This window comes from Suricata suricatta, chromosome 4 (genome assembly GCF_006229205.1).
Source record: "Suricata suricatta isolate VVHF042 chromosome 4, meerkat_22Aug2017_6uvM2_HiC, whole genome shotgun sequence".
Taxonomy (NCBI): Eukaryota; Metazoa; Chordata; class Mammalia; order Carnivora; family Herpestidae; genus Suricata; species Suricata suricatta.
Window position 1 is genome coordinate 135,420,869 of NC_043703.1, and position 23,846 is coordinate 135,444,714.

The following is a 23,846-nucleotide window of genomic DNA, read 5'->3' on the forward strand; positions in this document are numbered from 1 at the left end:
CCTTCATGGGAAATCCAGCCGAGCAAGTGTAACAATCTACCCATGGTGCTGCCATCTGAGATAAATACTCAGCTTTTAAAAGGGGGCACATTTAACCTGGAGACCATATTCAGTTGGGTCCTAGACAGCAGGGTTTTTATGTTAATTTGAAGGGGATACAGTATAACCATGATGAGGAGGGAGATTTCCCTTATTAACAAGCTCCTGCAGAATCCGTTAAGTGTGTCAGAAATTCCTACTACTTTAAAGATGCAAGTGCCTTTCAGGAGTGCTGTGCTCCCATTGGGTCAGGTCCTTATCCAGAAATTGGATCAACTCAACTAAGGGGCACCCGCCTGTCCACTGAGGACATCCTTGACTACGGGGACCAAAGAGCAATTTTATGAAAATGAATGGAGATTGATGCACTCTTATGTCATTTACTTATGCGTCCCAAGTCCCAGGGAGAGGATTTTTTTTGACGTTCCTCATAATTCCTAGCCAAAATCTTTGCACTGATCTTTGCCGGAATGAGCTGCCCCCAAAATGTGGTTCATTCTGTCATTTGCCGCTGGTGAGATTCACCTGTTTCAACTGACACATTCTTTAGGCTGTTTAGAGAAAGCCAGAGGTGTTCATAGTCTTACGGACACTGTGTATCTGTCGGGGTGCCTGCCCCACTCCTGTCCCTTTCCGCTAGTAGTTTCAGAGACTGGGCAAGAATCAGTTGAAGTGATTCAGGGATCTTGATGGGTCATTGTAAAAGACCAGAGGGCGGAACTGGCTTAGTTCAGTGAAGCAGCATCTCTAGGTCAGGGCTTGAAATTTTGTGTATAAATGTCTCTGTGTACCCATATATTTGGGACAGCAAGTAGGAAATTCAGATTTTGACCTGATGTCCAGGATGAGGCTGGCTAAAGTGTAGTGAGGAATCTTTATAAATCACTGCTAGCTAAGTTCAATGAAAAAAAAACCTTTTTAGTTTATTAAAACTTGGGAAATATAAGAAATGAAACACAACTCCACAGAAATATGAACTGCTGCCAGCTTAGTGTATTTCCAATAGATGCTCTTCTGTGCACATTTTCATATAGTTGAGATCATATGTATGCACTATTTTGCCTCGTACTTTCACTGAAGATGCTCTATGCATTTCACTATTTTTGTAATTTTTTTCAATGTCAAAATAATATCCTACTGTAGTTATATTTTAATATGGTTAACTGCTTCCTTATTGTGGGACATAGAGTTCTACTGTCATAAATAATGCTGTCATAAACATTTGTGCATAAATAATTATACTTTTTCTCCTTAGGACCATTTCCCTGAAATGACATTACAAGATTAAAGAATCAATACATTTTTAAGGCTCAGGACATTTTTAAGGGTATTTTGACACAAACATTTGGTAAAGTGTTTGTGTCAAAATACCCTTCCACCAGCTGTGTATAGGAATGTTCCAACTTGTGCATCATTACCGGCATTGAATACTTTTTAAAAATATTTTTCATGTTTTATTTATTTTGAGAGACAGAGCATAAGCAGGGAAGGGGCAGATAAATAGAGAATCCCAAGCAGGCTCTGCACTGATAGTACAGAGCCTGATGCAGGGCTCAAACACACAAACTGTGAGATCACGACCTGAGTCAAAATCAAGAGCCGATGCTTACCCAACTGGGGCCTCGAATATTTCTTGAAAGAAAAAAAATCCTTGCTCATTTCATACTAAAACATTACCTTATCGTGATTTTATTCACATTTATGATTACTAGTTACAATATATTATTCTTTTGTTTTTCCTCTTCTATCAATAACATGTTCACGATCTCTATTTTTTCATCTTTCATTCACATTAATGAAATTTTGTTTCTCAAAGTCTCCACTGAAGCAGGAATCAAACACTTACTAGAGTTCATTTTATTGTGTTGATTTAAATATTTTATTTAAAGAAATAATCTGAAGATGATAGTATATTGATAGGAAAAATATAAATCATACATGTTTAAAGATCATTTCGTACTGACATTATGCAAAATACACTTCTCCAAACAACATGATTAGTTTTGTAGTCTACTAGTGGAATGCGTTCTGCAAAAATGTGGTTTTACCTTCAAAGCTGAGCACAGTACCCTTCCATCAGAAAAGAAAAAGGGATAATAAAAAACACAAGTTGGTTTAGCTTAAATTTTAGTAGACCACATCTGATTTGTTGAAGAGTAGGGTCTTTTATTTACCTCTTCAAGGAAGCACTTATTTTTTTCACTTCTTTCTGTGCATCTTTATCCTATAAAGAGAATACAAACACACAATGAAATTTCACACATTTATCCTGCTACACTGGCTACTTTGAAATAATCTTTGAATGAGGGATACTTTGTGAAGGGCCATTACAAGGAAGCTATTGATCTCTGAGATCCAGGCATGATTCAGATCTCTGAGAACATGTGTAATGCAGAGGACGACTGCCGGGCTGTTCCCCGACCAGGTCTGGAGTCAGGGAGACCGGAAGAAGAGATCCCTCTGTGTAAGCAGACATATTGGACCTCAACAGTGTGTTAATGGTAACACTGTTTCTTTTCTTCAGCTGTAAGATGTGGAAGAAGTCCCAGCCTTAGCAGCAGGATTGGAAGAAATCGGAGATTCTGCTGCAAGGTCTAGACTAGGTATACGCTTCATTACTGACATCATCAACTAGCTTATATTAAAGATTAAAAATCATACAGTATGTTATCTACGTGGTTAATATAGTCCACATGTATTGTTATTTCTTTAAAACAAGGGTGGAGGTTAGAAACAGTGGCAATACATTTAGATGGCACACTCCTCTGCACTTTTGCATTTAACATTGATTGAGCACCTGATTAGAAAGAATTTAAGGGAAGTAACAAAATAAATAGATGAGAAAAAATGAATAATGTAACATTTGGAAGTGACTGTTAGATTAAAAAAAAAAACCAATCCTGGAAGTTCTTCAATAGTTTTAATCATAACGTAGTGTCTGATCAATCAGATGTCTACCTTCTAACAAATCAATATTTTTGAAGGTTGTGAGAAAGGGATTAATGAATGATTAACGAATGTATTATTTAAAAGAACTTATAAAAAATAAGCTGTAATTCATGTTTATCTTGGTAACCTGGGGATGGTTTAGTGCTTGGCACCTAAATAGGATGCCCGCTATTAGCAGTAACATTTCCCATTAATGGATTTCTAGGGATCAATTTCTTACAGAATAATGACGTGAGAGAATTCTTTCAACTAGATGCCTAAAGAAATGAACGTGAACAAACCATGAGGAAAGATTTAAAATTAAGATCACGACTTAGCAATATTTGCACGCATACAAATAACTAGGTTCCACAAAGAACTCCCCCAACCCCCACCGCAATTTAATTGGCAGTGAATGCGCACCGCACACCCACAGTCACACCCGCACACACACCACCCCTCCCGTTGTACCTTTCTCCCAGGGCTTCCATCCAAGTATTTTATTTAATTTTTATGTGCAGGCTTTTAGTCCCAAAAGCCAGCTGACCCAACTATGTCCAAACACGCTTTCCTGTTATTGTCCAAAATGTCTGCCCTTCACACCATCAACCCTCGTCGGTATTCCCCCCAATACCGTTCTCCTTGACCCAACCTCCCACCGTTCTTTTTCTCACACGTTTCTACAGAGCTCCCTGGCACTCCTGTTAGGGGACTTGTTTTGAAGTCACTTTTGCATAACCAGCAAAGCATTTGCTGAGAGAATCTATTTTGCGGGTAGAGGATGATTGACCTCTACCATTTCTTACAGCTGGTAAACTCCTGGTCACTCTTCTTCTATGTTTATTTTTTATGACTTCGGCACCTGGGTCCCTCTTCACACCAAGGTCTGCCACTGTGGTTGGAGACACCCTGGTCCCCAGGAACCGGGGGTCCCAGCCTCCCGGGAGTTGGCCTCCTCACCTCCGATTCCCTTCCCCACCACCCCTGTGAGATACCCCGGGCTCTGTCATGACTACAGCTGCCCTGCCCCTGAAACAGGCCTCCGGCCCTCTGAACACACTGCCAATCTTCTGGTGTCATTTATCCAGTCACTCTCAACACCAGTTTTTCCACTTCTACAGGCTTATTATGAGGTTTTTTTTTTTTTCCTTTTTGTTCTCTACCAGCGTTCTCCTGCTTTGACTTATTATTTATTTATTTTTGCCTTGACTTATTTTCTACCCACTTTAGGTTCTATATCCAGCTACCCACTTACTAAAAGACGAAAGCCCTTCCCTCTTCTGTGGCACCTGCCCTGGGTCTCTACAAACCCCCAAGTCAACAAACCTACCAACTTTTCTGTTGAGCCGGCAACAAAAAAAAAGAGGACCCTGATGTGCTCCAGATCCCTTTCTGACTTCCTCAGGACCTACCTTACTCTACCAATGATCTCCTCTCTCCTTGGTCTTTCTTGAATCCTTCCTTCTTTGATGACCTCTTTTCATTATCCTTTAAATATGCTCCCCTATTTCCCATCTAAAAAACCAACGATTTCTCAACTCTAGCACCACTTTAACTGCCACCTTACCTTTCCCCTCTCTTCCCCATCAAACTGCTGGAAGTGTGTCTACCAGCAGTGACTGCATTTCCTTAGTGCTCTGCACTCTCTCTGCTTCTATCCCTCCACTGACACAGTCTGGGTTAAGATCACCAGTGACACAGACATGATTTAACTCAGCTCATTCCAGTACTGACTTCTCCAGGGTTTCTGACAGAGATGACCACTTCCACCATCCCTTGGCTTCTGAGACCTCATCTCGTGTGGTCCCTTCTTCCAGTCTCACTTGTAGCTTCCCCTTCCCCCTCCCCTACCATTATGCTGCTGTTTCTCAAAGTTGATCCTTTGCCTGCTGTCTTTCAAATACTATATAACCTCACTGGGTGACCTCTGCTGTCCTGTGGCTTCAGACATCATTTATATGACAAATACACAACCTGTTTATGGATCTGAAAATCTCACAAACTCAAACTGTCTATAACTGAGCTCACCTTCTCTACCAAATCTGGCTCTCCAATGTTCCCTGGGTCCTTGATGGGTACTTCCATCTACCTTGGTCAGTTTTTAAAGCCAGAAGCCGAGATCTCATTCTCTTGAGTCCTCTATCTCCTCGATATCCAATTTCTAAGTCTTATAGAGAACACCACCCATGAATCTGTTGTCTCTGCATCTCCATTCACTGCTCACTGCCATCATCTTAGTCAGCATCATTGGCTGAGGTCTGTGTTACCACAGTAGTTACTCAAATCCTCCTTCTTCTTCTAGTTTTGCTTCCCTCCAAGTCAAGCCAAGTCTCCACATGGTAGCCAGTGTGCCCACCCCAAAATCTCATTTGTTACTTGTTGCTAAAGACCCTGCATTGGGGTTCCCTTGTCTGTAAGAAAAAGGCACACAAGGCTCTTATCTCTTCACTCCCTCTAGTGCTCAACATTTCAGCCAAATTGTACATTTGATTAGATGCTTTTAGGCATATTTCTCAATTCTAAGCCTTTGACTGTTTCATAAAATGGGGTATGTCTCCTGCCTGCATCAGTATCACCTGAGATATCTGAATCACTTACAAAGTGCATGTTTAACTCTCCATGTTCCCATTCACCATTGCCATGCACCCACATATTTCAACCTTAATATCATCATTAGAACATGTTATTTTGTGTTCTTCATTTTTTCAGTTACATTAAAAGTTGTTTTCTGATTGAACAAAGTTTTTGTAAATGTGCTTAGAGCTGCAAAAAGAATAGAAGCTGATCAGCATTCAACAGTGATGTGATAAGTAAGGGAAAAATGCTGGCCCAATTACTCAGCATAACGTTTCATTATGTTTTTTAAAGACAAATACTATATATTTTTTTATCAACAACTTTTATTAGTCTACTGAGGAGAGGTTATCTTATTGCCTATTACACCTCACAAATTCTGCAGTCAACATTTCCAAGAATACATCACAGTTCTACATATTTACACTACTTTTATTTTATTTTATTTTATTTTAATTTTATTTTATTTATTTGCCAAAGGTCTAAATTATAGGCTGAACTGTGTTCTAAAGGGTTCTCTACAGTTTTGTTTTCCAGTATGAGTTTTCTTATATAAATTGTAGATAAAGCCATTTCTACTTGGACTTGAAGCCTGGGAGGGTCCCTCGTGTGAGAATTTGAAGGCTGACTAAGGTATACGTGATCACGGGAGACTTTCCTTCCATCATGAAACCGAGAGTGTCTCTACAGTGAGAATCCTCACGTGTCCTGAAATGTCGCTCTCCGAGGAAAGGGTTTCTCATGCTCATTTCATTGAATTGCTTCTTTAACATGAATCATCTAGTATTTCCCAAATGCCTTCCTCCTTCTGGTAAAGACTTGGTGTTTTCCTTCTTGGTTTGCTCGGTGTTCTACACATTTGAAGGCTTGAGCTTTGGCTAACGGTGATAGGATCTCTCCCCTGTGGGAACTCTCGTGTCTTTAACAGTTAAAGCTGAGGCTGACGGTTCTTCTCCATTCATTACATTTATAGGGTTTCTCTCCAGTGTGTATTCTCATGATGGCTAATGTTGGAACATCAGCTAGGGGCTTTACCACATAGATGACATTCGTATAGTTTCTCTGCTGTGTGAAATCACTCATGCCGTTTAAAGGATGAGTTGTTACTGGAGGTACTTCCGCTCTGATTATTGGCAAAGGGTTTTCCTCCTGTGTGAATTCTCTGCTGTGAATAAGAGTCAGCTCTCGGGCTGAAGTGTTTGTGGCATTCGTCACACTGGTAGGGTTTCTCTCCAGCTAACACATGCTGAGTCAGCTGAGCTGTGGGTGCGTCCCCATTCTCCAAGAGCTCCTCTACAATGTGGGATCTCTGCTACTGAGGGGGACAGGAGAGGGTGTGAAAGGTCTGCCTGCATCCATTCATCTATTCATTTTTCTACATATGAATTCTGTGCTTATCCTTCAATGATGATCTCCAATTAAAGTCTTTGCCCCACTGGTTACACTCAACATGGTGTGACACTCTCCTCCATGTAAGCTTTTTTCTTCGTAGCATGTGAAGTGCATAGGTATCTGATTAATCCTGAGGCCTTCATTATGATTCAAGCACTCCATATATTGGCCATATTTGCTCAAATGTCATCTTCTAAGGACTCAGGTTATGCATTCAGGTGATTCCTTTCTTCTCTACATTCAAATTATCCAAACCTTTTTGCTGAGACAGCACACTGTTTCAAATGCCAAGGATACAAAGTTGCTCACATGCATGAATCTAGGCCCTAGAGCCCAAGGGCTGACATTCTCAATGTGTGATGAGCTTAGAGCTCCCTGGAAGGGATAGAAGACGTGTCACAAATAACTATCATGGCAGGTAGAGATTACAAGTGCCACAAGAAAGAGGCACATATGGGAAAATATATCAGTACTCTCTGCCAAAGGCTTTGGATAAATATGAGAAAGACATACTTATGTTAAATTGTTATATTCCTGGCATGTGTGTAATGATTATCAAACATCAACCTCATGAGGCTGATCCCAGACTGATGCTCTGTCACCAGTTATTTTTAAGAATATTATTAAAGGAGGTCTAAGAGCGACACTTGGGTGGCTCAGTCGGTTAATTGTCCAGCTCTTGATTTTGGCTCAGGTCATGATGTCACTGTTGGTGAGATGGAGCCCCATGCCAGGCTCTGTGCTGACATGCAGAGCTGGCTTGAGATTCTCTCTTTCTCTCTCTCTCTCAAAATAAATAAAATAAACATTAAAAAAAATAGGGCTAAGAAACTTCTTTAAGGTGTTTTTAAGGTCGACTTAAAAAATACAAGCAAGGCCATTATATATCAAGAAAGCTTAACAAGTAATGTATTTTGGACTGTCAGTGAATCAGAGGTTAGAACCTGAAGAGCAGAAATAGGGGGCTGTAAACAGAGTAGAGGTCCCTGCCGGTAACTCAGGAAAATGTCTCTTCAGAGAGGGGGAAAAGTCTGTCCCTTCCTCAGTGGCCTTATGGATTTCCTTTTTTAAAAAATATTTATTTTGGGGGCACCTGGGTGGCTCAGTCAGTTAAGCGTCCAGCTTCGGCTCAGGTCATGATCTCACGGTTCATGGGTTCGAGCCCCGTGTCAGGCTCTGTGCTGACAGCTAGCTCAGAGCCTGGAGCCTGTCTTCGGATCCTGTGACTCCTTCTCTCTCTGACCCTCCCTGCTCACGCTCGCTCTCTCTCTCTCTCTCTCTCTCTCTCAAAAAAAAAATAAAAACATTACAAAAATTTAAAAAAATATTTATTTTTGAGAGAGAGAGTGCAAGCAGGGGAGGGGCAGAGAGAGAGAGGGAGACAGGATCGGAAGTGGGCTCCACGCTGATATCAGAGAGCGCAAGGTGGGGCTTGAACCTATGAACTGTGAGATCATGACTGAGCCAAAGTTGGACACTTAACCAACTGAGGCACTCAGGCGCCCTTTATTTCTTTTAAAAATGTACCAGGAAGAATGAATTCTCCAGGCCCAGATAGCATAGAGGAGTTAATCTACAAGAAGTAAGTTCAAACCAGACATAAACAGGCAAATAAGGATTTCTAACAAATGAGACCATGGGCAATTATTGCTGGGTTTCAGTAACTGACCCACTCATCGCTCTGAGCTGTAGTACTTCCTTAGATGGAAGGCAGGCTGAACATCTGTGACTAATTACATTTTATAAACTTATCTGAAAAACCAATCTCTTAATTAAAAACATCAAATACGAGGTCTCAATTAACACAGAAAATTAAAAGTAGGATTAGGATTTTATTACTAAGAGTGGTTACTAATGAGAGGGATGGTTCTCAATTTATGGAACAGGATGGAAATACAGCCCAGGATTTTAAACAGCAGGTAACTTGAAAGCGAGCTACACAACTTGTTAGCCGGGAAGACGTATCCTTTACTTTGAGCACTCCCAGAGTCCTCTTCTTCCTGAACCTGTTTCCGGTAAAGTTTACTTACTATCCTACAAGAGTTTGTCTTAGAAGAGGAATTAATGTCTCTTCAAAATGTTACAAGAATTTAAAAACAGTTTTTGTCTTTACCAGATTAGCACAGCCTTCGTTGTAAGACAAAAGATTACGTAATGCTCTCTGCACCCAACTTTCGCAGCCCTGACCCGGGTCAGTAACTCGGATACTTCGTCCAGGCAAACGACTTCCAGGCTGCCAGCGTGCTCATGATTTCATTCATCAAGCATTCTCACACTGCCTTAGACACAGGAATCCTTTTTTAGTTTCAAAGTGGGCCGTTTCTCAGGACCCGAGATTGCCTTCCTAGGGTCAAGAAAAGGCCACATGAATAATAAAAATACTGTAGTTTCAAGTTCTGGGGATGTGAAGTTGCTCACACGCAGGACTCTGGGCCCTAGAGCCCAAGGGCTGACCTTCCCAATGTCAAGTGCAGTGTGGTGAGCTTAGAGCTCTGTGGAAGGGTCAGAAGATGTCACAAATGACTCCAATGCCAGGAAGAGGTTACAAGCACCACAGGAAAGAAGAAGGTGTGTCAGGCAGGTTCACCTGAGGGAGGGGAAACTGATGGCTGGGTTGCCTTCGCTGTGATCAGGGGCTCTGCTAGACATTTTGGAAATGAACAGATTTGTCAGCAAAATCACTAATGGGGTACACATCAATCTGGAAAAACTTATAGCCTATTTTCTATTTGAAAAAAAATCAGGATATTCCTGACATTACATTTACTACATGAAACAAAACAAACAAAACAAAACCTCCTAGAAAATACAAATGGAAACATCATTGGAAAAATACATAATGTGGGAAGTATTTACTAATGCTATGTTGTTTATTACATAAATATTCCCACAGTGCACAGCTTTCTTAGTTACATTTATTACCAGTCCTATTTATTAGCACTATTAGCATTATTCTTTTTATTTAGATGGTATGAGTCTTCTGATTTTTCCTACCAGCACTTATGGGTGCTTAATACATGCCAGGCATGGTCATTGGCACTGGGAATAGAGGGGTTAAGAAACACACCTAGCCGTGACTTTTCTGGAACAATCACACAATTATGCAACTACAACCTTGCTAGAGGATGTGAAGGAAAAGTACGAGGTACTTTCTCGACTGGGAGTGGCAAGGAAGTCTTTCCTAAAGAAATGAGATTTCTGGTGAGGCCTGAAGGGTGAGTAGGAATCAAGCAGGGGAAAGGAGTAGAGGGTTTGGGTGTGAGTGTTTCAGGAAGAGGCAAGAATAGGTCCCGAGGGTGGGAGGCAAGGAAGGGCATAGTGCAGAGGTGGGGAGAGTGGGCAACAGAGATCAGAACCTTGAAGGACATGCTAAACATTGAGGACTTTATCCCCAAAGAAAAGGGTTTCAAGTAAGAAGTGTCATACTGAGGTTTACTCAGTCTGTTCCTTTGGCTGCTACTGAGAGCCAAGAATGGCCTGGCGGGAGAAAGAAAGCCAAAGACCAGTGGGAGGCTTGCACATGGTCGTTCCGGTGAACTTGGGGGGTTTCCTTCTTGGAGTGGTAGCAGTAGAGTGAGAGGGCAGCTGGGTAGCTCAAGCCATGCTTTAGAAGAGGGGGGGTGGTGGATGTCTGGATTGGAAGCTGGAAGATGATTCCCAATTGATGGATGGACATGTCAATTACTAGAGGGGAAGGTGGCGAAGAGCAGATCCAAAGGCCCAATGACGAGTTAGGTTTGAGCTGTCTGTGACACACCTAGGGACAGAGGTCAAGTAGGAAGTTGGATAATCACGTCTTAGAGCTCAGAAGGGAGGTCTAGAGATACGAACTTGAGGATTCCTGGTAGGTAAATGGCATCTGAAGCCATGGACAACAGGTTTGTCAGGCAGGAGGAGGAAAGGGGAGAGGAGAGACTTAGGGGACAAGGACCAAACCCTGGGAGGTCATAAACCTTTAGCCCTTGTGTGACAGCTCTGGATATTGTGCGCAAATACTTGTGTGTCAAACCTGGTATTAAACCTCAGTATCATACTGTATTCTAATCTCAAATTCTAAAAAGAGTGTGCAGACCCTCAGTTTTAAATGCATGTCACCGAAACTGACATCACTCAGGAGAGATGGAAAAGATGGTAGGGTCCCCACCACCCCTGCAGAGCAAGCAACCCGAGGGACCAAATCTGTTTTCTGCCAAAACAATTGCACACAGTGTCTTCTGGAGAAGGGCAGCTCCTGAGCTGAGGCTCCTGTGCACCTCCTTTTAACCAAAAGAACCAAGTGAGGGATCAGCGTTAGAAGGGCACTCAACCCTGTAGGAAATCCCAGACCTAAGCCATCTAGGACCTTGTGCAGGTGGTTGCTGGAAAGGCCCAGTGAAGCCTGAGTCACCGTTTAAGGACACAGGCATGGCCGAACCCGGAAGCTCCTGGCAGGCCTTACCCACTTCCCCTTCCTTGTTTCCCAGACTGAACACCCCTGCCCCTCCCACTCCAAGCAAACAACTCTCTGCTTTTCCACCTCTGTGCCTTTGTTCATCACCTGCGACGCACTCCACCCTCACCTTCATGTTACGTACAATTGCAAAGTCCACCTCTGACGCTACCTGATCTCTTTCAGGTGAAAATAGTTTCTCCCTCTTCACTATTTCCATAACCAATTACTTGCACCTCTCTTAGCACGTCAGGCCTTCCACCCTGTGCTACAGGTACTTGGATGTATCACTAATAGTCTCTTCCAGGCTGTGAGCTCCCAGAGGGCTGGGCGCATGCCTCACGCATTTGTACTTGAGATCACAACACACGTGGGAGCCAGTATTGCTCCAACAGAGAAGAGGGATGCTCATTTCTGAAGCATTTCTTCTAGGTGTGATTGGCGATGTGAGAAGGGAGCAGGAAAACATCGATCTATTTCCTTTTGTTCCTACAGTCCCAATATATGGCTCACAGCAACACACACTGGGCTGTTAACTCTGAAATTCCTAAAACACAGCACATCCAGAATCCTGAATTAGTGAACCAAAGGGCAAGAAGCAACATGATAATTTCTTCTTCATTAACAGGACGTGTTCAAAGACCAAAAAAATGTTAATGCATGATTTTTAGTCTTCTTCATTGTAGAGGACACCAGACCCCACTGTGAGCTGGAGACCGAAGACGGCAGACCCCTGGGCCCGCCTCCTGTGGTCTATGCTCAAGGAACATCCATAGATTTTAACTGCTGGCCCATGATTTGTATCCCTTAAAGATACAGGGAGTCTGCTGGTGAAGGGGGACCCACAGCAATTCTAAAATCTTCACAGTGCATGTTAAATCTAAGTTAAATCCAAAATGTTTTAGTATGGAAGAAAAATCCAGACGCCTCTGACATCTAATGTCATATCTGGAGCTACAAAAGTACTGATGAAGATAACAGCCTTCACTGTCACTGCTGGGACTTACCTCTTTGGTAACACAAGGAAGCAGTACTGCCAAATCACAAAACTTCACGGCATCATCTGTTTGTTCAAGATCGATGTAACACTAGAAATGAAAAGTAGGACGATATGAAAGGGAATCCTGTTTTTATGTAATGGATTCAAAGTGATCGTAAAAGAGTGGTCTTCCTTACCTTGGCCAAGAACAAGTAATTGGACTTAGAAAAACCAGGGTGTAGTTCTTCAACCTGATTTTAAGAGAAAATAGAAAAAAGAATAAATATTATAACAACCAGTAAAGAGGATATATTTCAGTAAATCAAACACTAACCAAATTATCCTAAAATTTTAGGTTGGTTTTGTTACATCTGAACCATTTGATCAGTTCAAGTATGGTAGAAATACAGCTTTTAAGATTATCCATTAAAATGAGATTATTATTATTATGCTCCTAAAGCTCATGAAACAATGAGATACTTTAAGATTTCAGGATTCCTTTGTCTAACCTATCAGTTCTCTTTTTTCTTTTCAAGGACAGAAATAATCGGTGATACACTCTCCCACGACAAGCCCCATACAATTCACAATCTATTTAGGATACAAGCTGAGGACGATAGGTGTCCAGGACAAATATCCTCCACCACATTAATACTTGATTTCTTAGGATTTCAACACACTCCACAACTGAATAATACCTGAAGTCCATCACATCAAGTATTTTTAAAGAAAAAACAAGACTCAGAAAACAACTGGTCCAAGTAGTAGACCTACTTGCAAATTTTAATAAGTAGGTATTATGAAGGCACTTTACTAAACTCTCATGCACATCTACTAAATTTCTTTTTAAAATGTTTATTTGTTTTTGAGAGAGAGACACACACAGAATCTAAAGCAGGCTCCAGGGTCTAAGCTATCAGCACAGAGCGTGATGTGGGGTTTGAACTCACGAACCACAAGATCATGACCTGAGTTGAAGTCAGATGCTTAATTGACTAAGCCACTCAGGTGCCCCGCCCATCTACTAAACTTTTATGCATCAGTTCCCTTTCTGTATCTCTGGTGAATAAGAATTCTTGCAGGTGTCAGCATTACTACTAGAGAGCACTTCTTAGAACCTAAGTCAAGCTTTGGTTAGAGTTGCTTCTGCTGTAGTGAGGGTTGATGCAAATAAACTCCCAATCTGACTGGAGAACCCATCCAGAGAGATGTAGAACCCAAGAGAAGAAGGGTACATTTTTAAAAATGTTTATTTATTTATTTTGGGAGAGAGAGAGAGAGAGAGAGAGAGAGAATCCCAAGCAGACTTTGTGCTGTCAGTGCAGAGCCCAATGCAGAGCTTGAACCCATGAACTGTGAGATCACAACCTGAGCTGAAATGAAGAGTTGGATGCTTAACTTCTTCCAGATGCCAAGAAGGAGGTTACTTTAAACAATTTATAAAGATGTTACTTTAAACAATTTATAAAGATATGCTTGTTTTACAAGATACAAGTGATACAAACATTTCCAAAATTAAAAAGTGAAAGTTCCTTTGTTCTGATTTTATTTTCAATTTCAATCTCCTCTCCCAGGGGTAATCACTATCAACGGTAACAGAACTTTTATCAACCAAACACAAGTAAAAAAAAATTCACTTAAAAAAATGAATATGGGACCATTTTTATATATTGGTCGGAACCTTTTCCCCCACAACATATCACAGACACATTTTTGTAGTTGCATACACAGATCTACGTCATTGTTCCTAAGAGGTGTATTTCATATTACACGTGTGCCATAATTAAATTAAGCATTCTCTATTAGACATTTAGACATTTTTTATTGTTACTAATAATGATCAATGAACATACATCCTCCTATATACTTATATACATGTGTGATTATGTCTGTAGAAGAGATTCCTGGACCTTGAATTGCTGAGTCAAAGGATACATGCATTTTAAAGATGGATACTATTGGATGGATCTAAGACTTAATGGTGCTGAGGAGTTCACATATTTGAAAGGGCATATACTCACTATAAAATCCAAAAGGGAACGATCCTAGGATAAAGTGTCTTGGGCTGGGGAGTCAGACTGGGTGTTTACTCTTTAGGACCGAGTAGATGAGCAGTGTGTGGATCTGGCCAAGAACTTGCTGGTGAGATAGCAAGGCTGCCAACAGATGGGAGGACACTGTCAAGTTCAGTCCTAGCCAGAGCCTTGAAAAGCCTACAGAGCCACCCAGGGTACTGATGGATTCTGGTTCTGCTGCTTCTCTCTTGTCCAATTATTTCCATCTCAACTTTTCAGTCTACTAAGTGCATTTCTTAAGCCTCTCTAAAAGGAAGACTTTCATTAAACTTTGTTCAAATCCACCTTCTTCTAGGTCCAGTAGTTGCCCAGCTCTGTCCAAAACCTGCCTGGAAGACTTGCTTCAACATATGAGCATAAGCAGCTTGTTTTTTTAATTAATTAATTAATTAATTTTTAAATTTACATCCAAGTTAGCATATAGTGCAACAACGATTTCAAGAGTAGATTCCTTAATGCCCTTACCCACTTAGACCATTCCCCCTTCCACAACCCCTCCAGCAACCTGTTTGTTCTCTATACTGAAGTCTTTTATGTTTTGTCTCCCTCTCTCTTTTTATATTATTTTTGCTTCCCTTCCCTTATGTTCATCTGTTTTGTATCTTAAATTTCTTATATGAGTGAAGTCATATGATATTTGTCTTTCTCTGACTGACTAATTTTGCTTAGCACAATACTCTCTAGTTTCATCCATGTAGTTGCAAATGGCAAGATTTCATTCTTTTTGATTGCCAAGTAATACTCCATTGTGCACATATATATATGTATATATATATATACACATACATATATATATATGTATGTATATATATATACACCACATCTTCTTGATCCATTCGTCTGTTGATGGTCATTTGGGCTCTTTCCATACTTTGACTACTGTTGATAGCACTGCTACAAACATTGGGGTGCATGTGCCCCTTCAAAACAGCACACCTATAGTCCTTGGATAAATACCTAGTAGTGCAATTGCTGGGTCATATGGTGGTTCTATTCATAATTTTTTGAGTAACTTCCATACTGTTTTCCAGAGTGGCAACACCAGTTTGCAGTCCCACCAGCAGTGCAAAAGAGATGCTCCTTCTCCACATCCTTGCAACATCTGTTTGTTGCCTGAATTGTTAGTCATTCTGACAGGTGTGAGGTGGTATCTCATTGTGGTTTTGATTTGTATCTCCCTGATGATGAGTGATATTGAGCATTTTTTCATGTGTCTGTTAGCCATCTGATGTCTTTGGAGAAGTGTCTATTCATGTCTTTTGCCTCTTCCTTCTCTGGATTATTTGGTTTTTTTTGGGTGTTGAGTTTGAGAAGTTCTTTATAGATTTTGGATACTAACCCTTTATCTGATATAGACAGCGACATGAAAAAAATCTGCATTTGCAAATACCTCTCATTCCATTGGTTGTCTTTTAGTTTTGCTGATTTTTTCCTTCACTACGCAGAAGTTTTTATTTTGATAAGGTTCCAATAGTTCATTTTTGCTTTTGTTTCCATTGCCTCCAGAAAAGTATTGAGTCAGAAGTTGCTGTGGCCAAGGTCAAAGAGGCTTTTGCCTGCTTTCTCCTCTACAATTTTGATGGCTTCCTGTCTTACTTTAAGTCTTTCATCCATTTTGAGTGCATTTTGTTAATGGTGTAAGAAAGCGATCCAGGTTCATTTTTCTGCATGTCGCTGTCCAGTTTTCCCAGCACCATTTGCTGAAGAGACTGTCTTTATTCTATTGGATATTCTTTCCTGCTTTGTCAAAGTTGAGTTGGCCATATGTTTTTGGGTCCATTTCTGGGTTCTTTGTTTTGTTCCACTGATCTGAGTGTGTATTTTTGTGCCAGTACCATACTGTCTTGATGACTGCAGCCTTGTAATACAGATTGAAGTCTGGGATTGTGATGCCTCCAGCTTTGGTTTTCTTTTTCAAGATTTCTTTGGCTATTTGGAGTCTTTTCTGGTTCCATACAAATTTTAGGATTGTCTGTTCCAGCTCTGTGAAGAATGCTGGTATTATCTTGAGAGGAATTTCTCATTTCCTTAATATTGGCATTTTATTCCTGCATATATACCTTAGCACTCATGTTTAATTAACCATACTGGTTATAAATCAGGACTTCTCTCTCTTTTTGTGCTCATGATTAAAAAAAAAAAAGAAGGAGCCAAAGGAAAATAGGCTACTAACAACACCAACTTCCTAAAATGGAGCAGATTCTAACTTTTAACCAAAGCATTTTCTTAAATAACAAGGAAGGTATTGTTGCTTAGTAGAATGTTCTAGTTAAGGAGCAGTTGTTAGTTCTAGCTAGGCTCTTAGAATATCCTACGTAGCAGAGAATATTATCATTGTTTACTTGGTCTTGGCTGTACAAGTTCTCTGGAGACAGGAGCTATGTTGGTCATTTCTGCATTCCCTACATTTGCCATGATGGTAGTAGGTATGTGCCTAATAAACATTACTGAATAAACTAGCCTTATTTTAAAAACATCTCATAAACTCAAGCAGCAGCCCTCTGTCATATCAGGACATAGAAGAAGGCTCTGCAGGTGGTAAAACCACTAAGGGAAATCCAGAGATCATATGTGGCAAAGAGTGGGTGAGATCAGGGCCGTCCATCTATCTCTAACACTGCCACACCTGTTATGTACTATCCACACACAGGCACTGATTCTGGGCCCTCAACCACACAATGGGCTGCACAGGAATAGCTGTGAGAGCTTTAAAAATACAGATCAAGCTTTGAAAACATTTTCCTTGTGACCCAATAATTCCATCACCAGGTACTTATCAAAGAAAAATAAAAACATGTCTACACAAAAGCTTGCATATGATTATTCACTGAAGCTTTTAATATAATAGCCCCAAACTGGAGACAAGTCAAATGTCCACCAATAGGCAAATGCATAAGCAGCCGATGGTATATCCACAAAATGGAATATTATAAGGCAGAAAAAAAGGAACTACGGATACACTGATGAAATGAACTAATCTCAAAACATTATGCTGAGCAAAGGAAGCCAGATACACACAAGGTACAAGCTCTATGATTCCATTTATATAAAAGTTCAGAACAGGCCTAAAAAAACAGAAAAGCAGATCAGTGGTTGCCTGGGGCAGGGGGTGAGGGAAATTGAAGCAGACGGGAAACATTCTAAATGTTAAAATGGTGGTAGTTACCTGAGTAAATAGATTTGCCAAGCTTCAATGAACTGTACACTTGATATGGATGCATTTTATTGAATATAAACTATATCTTAATTTAGTCAAAGATTCTGAAATAATCTGGGTCATGGTCTGGGCTGGCATTTTTTTCAAAGTTCATCCATTTATTATTTGAGAGAAAGAAAGAGATTGAGAGAGAGGGAGAGAGAGAGAGAGAGAGAGAACAAGTTGGGGAGAGGCAGAGAGAGAGGAGAGAGAGGGAGAGAGAGACTCCCAAGAAGGCTCTGCGCTGACAGCGTGGACTCTGCACAAGGCTAGATCTCACGAACTGTGAGATCAAGACCTGGGTTGAAATCAAGAGTTGGATGCTTGCCTGACTGAGCCCCCCAGGTGCTTCCAGGCTGGAATTTTTTAAAGCTTTCCAGATGATTCTAACATATAGCCAAGGTTGAGAACCACTGAGGGAATCATGCCAGAATGTTGGATTAGGTGGGAAGCACGCTATAGTTGGAAAGAATTCCCACACAGGATTCACAGATGGCTCCTGATCTAAAACCACCTCCTTGGATGCTGTGAGGCTGTAGAGGATCAGATTTCATCAGTAATAAGACCAAAGTAAGAGCACTTATTGATTTATTTGTAGTTAAGAGTAGTTAATGTGCTAGGTTCTTGGCCAAGAAAATTACATGTATTATTTTATGAATTTTCACACAAATCATATGAAGTGGGTATTCATCTGCTTTACAGATGAAGAATTTAAGATTAGGAGAAATAAGGAAACATGGGCAGGTCACACAGGCAAGGAAAGGCTCAGATCTCAAACTGTTTAATTCTAAAGCCAATGCTCTAGATCTCTACAGAACTGAGATGGATGGTCTGGGGACACATTCCTGGCCCCTGTGAACCCTCTTTGGATGGGCAGAGCTGCGGACAGGAGTCCTACAGACTGGGATCCAAAAACACGACCTCCTGCTGGGACCAGGGGTTGCAGACCTAGGGTGCGGGATCCAAGTTCCTTCTCCTCTCTCCTCACATCCCAGATTTCTCACTTCCTCCCTGGCCTCTGCCCTTAGCGCTCTGGGCTCCTCAGTATCCTCAGATGTTGCAGTCGATATAGGGGAGAGCTTTCCTGATGCCTTCTCCATCTCTGAACAAACTCCACCAAATGATTTTTCAGACAGAATCTAAGTCATGACTGAATGGGGAGGTCCCCAAGATGGTTTGCAAAGTGTTTACATTTTAATGATGTTAAAATTCTTTAGGCTGATATGGAATACTTGCTAGAAGTTAGGAAATCTCTAAGCAATTTACTTGTATTAACTTATTTAATCTTCACAACAACACTATGAGTCAGGTCCTATTATGCCCATGTTATTGATTAGCTTGACAGAAAGGTTAAGAAACTCATCCAACGTTAATCAGCCAGTAAATGGCAGAACTGAGATTTAACCAGGGGGTTGGGTTCTAGAGGTTGCAATCCTTACCTCTACATCACTGGGTCTCTGGTCACTTTTGATTTTATCTGGATAATATTCCAGGTACATTAGCACCTCAAGAATTTTTGGGCAGTGTCCTGAAAATCTAAGCCCCCATTTATAACTGCTACTATAAAGAAATGTGTTTCAAGTCCAAATGACATTTTTCCTAATTAGCTTAGCACCTTCCATGAACCATTTATTTTAAATATACCCATGATCTATATTCTTTTTTTTTAATGTTTATTTATTGATTTTGAAGAGAGAGACAATGTGAGTGGGAGAGGGGCAGAGAGAGAGGAAGAGAGAGAATCCCAAGCAGGCTCTACACACAGCACGGATCCCAACTCGGGGCTTCATCCCCCTACTGTGAGATCATGACCTGAGCAGAAGTCAAGAGTTGGATGCTTGACCAACTAAGCCACCCAGGTGCCCCTACCCAGATCTATATTCTTATAAAATTTAAAATGAAATACCTAATTCTCAGTGGTACATAAAAAGTGAATAAATAGGGGTGATACAATCTTAGAGTACATTCACGTCTTTGGTCTGCCATTGTGTGACACTAGAAAAAATTAGGTTCCTGAGGTCTTAATTTCCTTTTTTATTTAGTTTTAATTTAATTTTTATTTTAGAGAGTGAGAGCACAGGTAAGGGAGAGGTGCAGAGAAAGAAAGAGAAAGTGAGAGAGAGAGAGGGAGAGAGAATCTTAAAGAGGTTTCATGCTCAGTGCAGACTCCAATGCGGGGCTCATTCCCATGACCCCAGATCATGACCTGAACCAATATCAAGAGTTGGATGCTCAACCGACTGAGTCACCCAGGCACCTGCTTGATTTCCTTTTTATAAAACAAAAAAGATCACGTTAAATAAAAAATAAGAAATGTCTGACCCTTGTACTTGTATTCCCTGTACTCTTTTCCACTCGTGCATAAGTTCAGAACACTTATTTTTTTTCCACAAAGCACAGAGGGTAGGCACTAAACATTCATTCAAAAATGGAAAGTACAATGAAACCTACTTGTGATCTTAGAATATGTGTTCTCTAAATTCCTTCTCAGTTCTACAAAATTGATCCCTAAGATACAACAGAAAAATATGAGAAGGTACAGAATGTTGGACAATAAAATTTAGAGTCTGATTTTGTCTATATTGTTACAAGTCTGAAATAGGTAGATGAGGAAAAGATAAAACATGTTAGTCTCTATAAGATTCTATAATCAGTTTCAGAGAAAGATAAAAGGAAGTCAATTATATGCACACACAGATAATACTGTTTAGAGTTTTATTAGCATAGCAATTTTACATTTTAAGACAGGAATAAAAATACTGGTTTGGTCTGCTACCCTAAGAATGTTCTAGAGAACGGTCTGTAACCTGTAGAATGGCTTTTGAAATAACTCTCCCTTTTGGCATCTTTTAGTTCTTTAAGATTACACTGGTTCTATATTAGACTCATTACGAGTATTTGGGATCAAGTCTAATAATCAGGGCATGAATGCTTTTGCACATACTTGCATGACGTGGAAAGCTGCTCTTGGATTTGGTAGTCAGGGCTGTGTACCTAGGACCTAGGGCATACCGAGCTGCTCTGGGAAGCAGTTTGGACATGCTAAAACTAGGACTCTGCCCCGGGCTCCGGTTGGAGGTCTACATGAAGAAGGGTAGAGGGGACGAGTGCAGGTTATAGCCAGTTCAATACTGAAATAATGGATAGACAAAATATACCTTGAGGAAATTTTGCAAAGCTTCTTCTACAGTTGAGGATGGTATTTTTCCAAACAGAGTAGCAGCCATTTTTTTCTCAATCCAGCTCAGTTTTGAGACCTGCGGATACAGAGTAACATCATTCTTAGAGAGTTGTTTACTTTTTGAATGAAGAGTCTCTCCTCAGGTGTGTGTGTGTAGGTGTATGTGTATATATATATATATGCACAGAATATATAAATATGAACATACTCCTAAATAACATATATGAAAGAGACCACCTTTATGATATTAATATTGTACCTTCCCTTTTTTATAATTCTAACAAACTTTGAGCTCTAAAAGCACTGGTTACCAAACCAATTTGAGATACTCATGATGAGGCTTGTGTTCAATCAGAGTAAGGGGTGGGGATGGGAAATGATGCTGATCCCGTTTGTTTGTGTGATTCAAGATTCTGAGAAGGCCTGTATACAGTATTTCTTTGCATGGAGTATAGGAGCTACCAGGAGCCACCTTCACTTTCTTTCTGCCTACTCCCTGCTGCCAACCTGACCCGGAACACAGCATCTCAGAAATGTAAGTAGAACAAGGATCCTCGACCCAGGAGGAGTGAAGAGTGAGGTCCCGATACACATATTTACAATATAGGACAAAAATTTTTTAACCAATAAACACCAAAATTAAGTTTCCTATTATCGTTTATGTTTTGCTTCCTTCCCCCACCATTTTAATTCCAGTTTAGTTAATGTACAGTGTTATATTAGCCTCCGGTGTACAATATAGTGATTCAACACTTCCATACATTACTCAGTGCTCTACGAGATAAATGTACTGTGTTTTAAAATTTTTTTTTCATTTATTTATTTTTGAGACAGAGAGACAGAGCATGAGTGGGGGAGGGGCAGAGAGAGGGGGAGACACAGAATCTGAAGCAGGCTCCAGGCTCTGAGCTGTCAGCACAGAACCCGATGTGGGGCTCGAACCCATGAACTGTGAGATCATGACCTGAGCCGAAGTCGGACGCTCAACCGATTGAGCCACCCAGGCGCCCTGAGATAAGTGTGCTCTTAATTCCCTTTACCTATTTTCCCCATCCACTCACCACCTTCCCGTTGGAGTCCCCCCCCTGACCACCTTTTTGGATGAATCTGGCTAGAGGTTTATCAATTTTGTTGATCTTTTTAAAGAACCAGCTTCTGGTTTCACTGACCATCCTTCCTTCCCTTCCTTTTCTGTATCATTTATTTCTATTCTAATCTTTATTATTTCCTTCCTTGTGCTGGATTTGGGTTTTGTTTGTTCTTTTTCTAGCTCTTTTAGGTGTCAGGTTAGGTTGTTTGAGATTCTTCTTACTTCTTGAGGTAGGCCTGTATTGCTATAAACTTCCCTCTTAGAACCACTTTTGCTGGATGCCAAAGATTTTGGATTATTGTGTTTTCATTTTCATTTGCCTCCATGTATTTTTTTTATTTCCTCTTTGATTTCTTGATTGACTCATTCATTGTTTAGTATCATATTATTTAACCTCAGGTATTTGTGTTCTTCCCAGATTTTTTTCTTGTAGATGATTTCTAGTTTTATAGCATAGTGGTCAGAAAAGATGCATGGTATGACTTCAGTCTTTTTGAATTTGTTGAGACTCGATTTGTGGCCTAACATGTGATCCATTCTGGAGAATGTTCCATGGGCATTTGAAAAAAAAAGTGTATTGTGTTGTTTAGGATGAAATATTCTGAATATATCTCCTGGATCCGTCTGGTTCAATGTGTCATTCAGAGACACTGTTCCTTATTGATTTTCTGTTTAGATGATCTGTCCATTGATGTAAGTGGGGTGTTAATACTATCCATTGGTTCCTTTATATTTGTTACTGTTTTATATATTGGGGTGCTCCCATGTTGGGCACATAAGTATTTATAATTGTTATATCTTCTTGTTGGACACACCCCTTAGTGATTGTATAGTGTCTTTTTTGTTTCTTATCACAGACTTTGTTTTAAAGTCAATTTTGTCTCAGAGCACCAGGGTAGTGGAGTCAATTGAACAACTGACTCTTGATTTGGCTCAAGTCATGATCTACGGTTCATGGGACCAAGCCCACATCAGGCTCTGTGCTGAAATTGCAGAAGCTGCTTGGGATTCTCTCTCTCTCTCTCTCTCTGCCCCTTCCCTGCTCATATATTCTCTTTCTCTCTCTCAAAATAAATATTTAAAACATAATTTTAAAAAAGTCAATTCTGTCTGATATAAGTATATGTACCCTGGTTTTCTTTTCACATCAATTTGCATGACAAATGTTTCTCTATTCTCTTTCAATCTGCATGTGTTCAGGTCTGAAGTGAGTTTCTTGTAGGCAGCATATAGATGGGTCTTGTTTTTTTTAATGTTCTGTGACCTTATGTCTTTTGAATGGGACATTTAGCCCATTTACATTCAAAGTAATTATTAATAAGTATGTATTTCCATTTTGTTATTTGTTTTATGTTTGTTTTTGTGGATCTTCTCTGTTCCTTTCTTCCCTTGCTTTCTTCTCTAACCATAAGTTGGCTTTCTTTAGTTATATACCTGAATTCCTTTCTTTTCATTTTTTGTGTATTTATTACTTTTTTTAATTCTTTGTGGTTACCATTCAGTTTGTATATAACCTCTTCTGCATATAGCAGTCTATCTTAAGTTGATGGTTGCTTAAGTTTGAACCCATTGTTTACTACTCCCCAAGTTTTAGGTATATGGTGTCATACTTTGTTTCTTTTTATTTTGTGAGTCCCTTGACTAATTTTAACAGATATACTTACTTTTATTGCTTTTGTGCTGTCTACATTTCTTACTCTTAGTGATGGTCTTTCCTTTCCACTCACAGAGTCCCCTTTAACATTTCTTGTAGGGCTGGTCTAGTGGCGAAGAACTCCTTTAACTTTTGTTTGTCTGGGAAACTCTTTACCTTTCCTTCTATCCCAAGTGATAGCCTTGCTGGATAGGCCATTCTCGGCTATGGATTTTTTCTTTTCAGCACTTTGAATATATCATGCCACTCCCTTCTGGCCTGCAAAGTTTCTGTTGAAAAGTCTGCCCTATGGGGTTTCCCTTGTAGGTA

General features: G+C 40.3%; 1 protein-coding gene across 3 annotated transcripts in view; it reads right to left on the minus strand.

Moving 5' to 3' along the window:
- Positions 1-1,904: 1,904 nt before the first annotated feature.
- RMDN2 (regulator of microtubule dynamics 2) overlaps positions 1,905-23,846 on the minus strand; it is a 61,520-nt gene continuing 39,578 nt past the window's right edge. For all 3 annotated transcript variants that reach the window (XM_029937927.1, XM_029937928.1, XM_029937926.1), the window contains 4 exons: positions 20,771-20,869; positions 12,539-12,592; positions 12,370-12,450; positions 1,905-2,263 (listed from right to left, as the gene is read on the minus strand). In XM_029937927.1, coding sequence (XP_029793787.1) covers positions 2,210-2,263; positions 12,370-12,450; positions 12,539-12,592; positions 20,771-20,869 — 288 coding nt within the window. In that variant the 3' untranslated portion in view covers positions 1,905-2,209. The remainder of the gene's footprint in view (positions 2,264-12,369; positions 12,451-12,538; positions 12,593-20,770; positions 20,870-23,846) is intronic.